The sequence below is a fragment of the Egretta garzetta genome, unplaced genomic scaffold, assembly GCF_000687185.1.
Source record: "Egretta garzetta isolate BGI_Z169 unplaced genomic scaffold, ASM68718v1 scaffold36, whole genome shotgun sequence".
In the NCBI taxonomy this organism is placed as follows: domain Eukaryota; kingdom Metazoa; phylum Chordata; class Aves; order Pelecaniformes; family Ardeidae; genus Egretta; species Egretta garzetta.
Window position 1 is genome coordinate 454,585 of NW_009259975.1, and position 3,554 is coordinate 458,138.

A 3,554-nucleotide genomic window follows, 5' to 3' on the forward strand; every position below is an offset into this window, starting at 1 on the left:
CCCAGGGAATCACAAAACAGAAAACGTAAGTGTGAGAGAGAGCATAAATGAGAACTATTCCACTGCTTTCAGTGAGCTTTGGATTGGGCTCTGTATCATATCAATCTCTTAATTTCCACATAAAGAGTCCCTATGATAGCTGGCTAGTTACTGTAAAAAAAAAAAAAAGTAATGTGAAATTATTCGACAGTTACCTGTTGATTGTTGCCTTATCAATAAACAACATTCCAATGCCCTTTTAAAAAACAATAACCACTAATAAGTTTTATGCTGCATGTATGCATGCATATGTCAGTAGTGTAGAAAAGCCATTCATTGTCCTTCCTAAAGTAAGTCACTGCAAATGTGCATGGAGGGCAGGCATAACATGATGCTATATTACAACTAGTTTGTAAATTGTTGCTTACTTGCGGGTGGAGAAGTTGAAAGACTTTGAGATACTGGCTTCTGGGCTTTTGCTGGTTGGAGTTGAGTTTCTCTGAAGTCTTTCTTCTCTTGACTGGGTGCTGCAGATGTTCCCATAGGCTCTTCCCGGCCAACTGAAACAACAAAATGTAAATTCTATCGCTAGCTACAAATCATTTGCTTTTTCTTGCGCAGAAGCTTCCCATATGTTCTAAGACAAACACTCATAACAGATTTCACAACTGTTCAACACAGTGGACACCAAAATCCTTTCTCTATGTGTTGCACAACCACCAGCTATTGTTAGCTTTTGGTGTTGGAAGCATGCCACAAAAAGTGGAAAAAATCTGTCATACCAATAAAAGTCCATTTACTGCTTTGAAAATCTAAGTAACAAGTTAATATTGATGTATGAATAGAATGACTTGTTAAAATGTAGTTTTCCCCAAGACAAGCTTCTCCACCCGCCGATGTCTCCTCTCTTAAGAGTGGGAATGCTGGAATGAAAAACTGCTAGAGGCCATTTCTGATAATATGAAGTGGCAAACAGATAATCTTGGTTGCTGTCATAGAAAATATTAGCTCCTTTTATTTTCCTTTTACTGAGTAACAAGGATTCGGGAGAACTCAAGCCTGTAAGGAAGTAACATTTAGCTTTAGTTTAATGACACCCGTAAGCCCGGCTTTGCTGAGACTTTCCATTGAAAACCCTGCTTTTCCAAAAAGTAACAAAGGAAAATACTTCCCTCATTTCTACAGGGACACAGTGACTGAAATATTCTTGCCAGATGCTGAATGGTAGGGATGCCATTACAGTGACTTTCATAAGGCATCTGTATGTCTCGGTCACAATATACATGGAACAATTAATAATAAGACTGATTGCATGTTTTGATGCTTTCCCTTTGCTGGTCAAAGCATTCAAGATTATCCTGTTCTGCTTGTGCCTGGCAAAAATCTGACTGAATTCACAATTTTGAACTGATGGCCAGTTTAGCATTTCCATGAGATGTTTCATTTCTTAATCTCTGTGATTATGTCCACCAGGTAAGAATACAAGCACTGTAATTCCACTGTTTTCTGCAGTTATAATCCAAGTCAGCTGGCTGTGTTTGGTAACCAAGTGTTCACCAAATCAAAAAATTCATTCTCCTGAAGGAGAAGAGGCAAGCAGACAAGCCAGTGACCGTGACCCAGAGCGTGCTGAAAACTGATTTCTGAGTCCTGGCTAGATGAGTAGACCAGGTCAGCTGCCTTGCGAGGGAGCTTTCTAACTGTAATAGCGCTCAAATAAGACTATGGGACAGAATAATCGCATAATCAATATACTAGTGGGGGAAGCACAATGTATTTCGCCCCATTAAAAAAGAAACCAAACGCTGCCAAGCAGGCCCTCTTTAAAGTCTACTGCTTCCCATATATCACCAGGAAAGACTGTGGCATAGCTGACAGCAAGCCAACTTCTCCCAGGCTTCCATAATCTGTGAGCAGATTGGGGAATAGATCCAAAAAGTCAACTCCGTCTCTAACTTGTCACCTGTTTCGATTCTTATGCTCAAAAGTTTATTTGTTCAGTAAAAAAATTATTTCTTCTGCATCATTATAAAAAGAAAGGAATGAAGAAAAATTAGCTACATAGGAGAAATTAAGTGTGGCCACAATGAACTTTTCACCTTTAAAATTACTGAAACACAAAGGAAATGGTGTCAATCTAGCTTTTACACTTTTGCATTGAATTTGTCATTCAGAAACACTAATCACTAAAATAAACTGTAGAATATTAAGAAATTACATACATTTGATGACCTGCGGGTAGAAAAAAATGTTTCTCTCTCCAGTGTTAATGACTGGCTTAGCCTGGCCATCTGGCAGGAGACCAATGTATATCCCTTTATTTCGCACTGATTCTAGACTTACAGATCCAGTTTCCAAGTTCCTCTCAATTTTAAAGTGACAGTATTCATCACCTGTGCCCTAGGAAATTGAAAACAGAAACGTGAATCCAACAATTGAATTGATGTAGCTATGCAAGTTGGATATTTCTTAAGACTTAAATATTACTAACTTCCAATAAAATTTCAGATTAACTTTAGGCTCTTCCCAATGTCCTACATTATTACACACACATGCATATATATATGCATCTTGGCCACGTTTATTCCTTTGTGAACAGAAAGACCGATCACATAATTTGAGTAAGTAAGTGAAAGATTGCATGTGAAAGCATTCTGATTTCTGTTAGGATTTAGGCAAAGTCTAGGATATATTCAAAGGAGTTCCTCACTTAATAAACTTACATCTTAATTATTCATTAGTGGGTTTTATTATTAATTTACTTAGATTCAATACCACTTTAAACCCTTGAACATGTTTGTTCTATGCCACATTCAAAACAATTATATCAGTTCATATCAGCAAACAGACATAGGATTAGTAAACATTGAGTCTAATGAGCAAATACTAATGTCTCTTTCTCTTTTTTGCTCTCAAATGTAAATCTGCAATAGTTAAACACCTAGCAGGTGGAGAATATTATATATCCAAAGATCAGAAAATTTCAACCATCCCCCAAGCCTATAGGCTACTGGTGAGGTATTTCAAGAATAAACCCTATGTTCTTGCCTGGTGAAGAAAAAAAAATCACATTCTTCATTTCAGACAGAACAGATTCATTTGTAAAAGCTAGAATGCCAACATCACTTCAACATCGTCCAAACACGCACCAGTATAACTGAGGTAGTTTAATAAAAATCAGATTAGCACAACAGAATCTTGACAGAGTCATCAGCTATCTAGCAACAAATAAATTTTGACTACATCCACATTCTCTATAGTTTAAAAATATAATCAGATCTTTACAATCAACTGCCAAATAGACATGACAGCTTCTCTTGCTATATTTCTCTATCTTTCTTTGGTCAAATGAAGGAAAAGATCAGAAAAATTTTAAATCTCAACAATGTTTTATCCTATTTTTATCCAAGCAAGTAAAAAAATATTCTCTGCTATCACTGTCAATTTACTCAAACTATCTGCAGAGGGAAATACAAAAAAGAACTGCTTACTGTTCCATTACACAGGTCATCTTTGATCTTCAGATACATTCTTGGGTTTCTCACACTTTCAAACATGCAGACTCCCGAGCCAAT

General features: G+C 36.7%; 1 protein-coding gene across 1 annotated transcript in view; it reads right to left on the reverse strand.

The window, feature by feature from the left end:
* The window catches only part of RP1 (RP1 axonemal microtubule associated), a 180,939-nt gene that overhangs the window by 135,639 nt on the left and 41,746 nt on the right, over positions 1–3,554 (reverse strand). Inside the window, 3 exon segments of the mRNA XM_035895877.1 lie at positions 408–539; positions 2,202–2,379; positions 3,471–3,554. The exon segment at positions 3,471–3,554 is cut by the window's right edge and continues 27 nt beyond it. Of these exon segments, the coding sequence (XP_035751770.1) occupies positions 408–539; positions 2,202–2,379; positions 3,471–3,554 (394 nt within the window).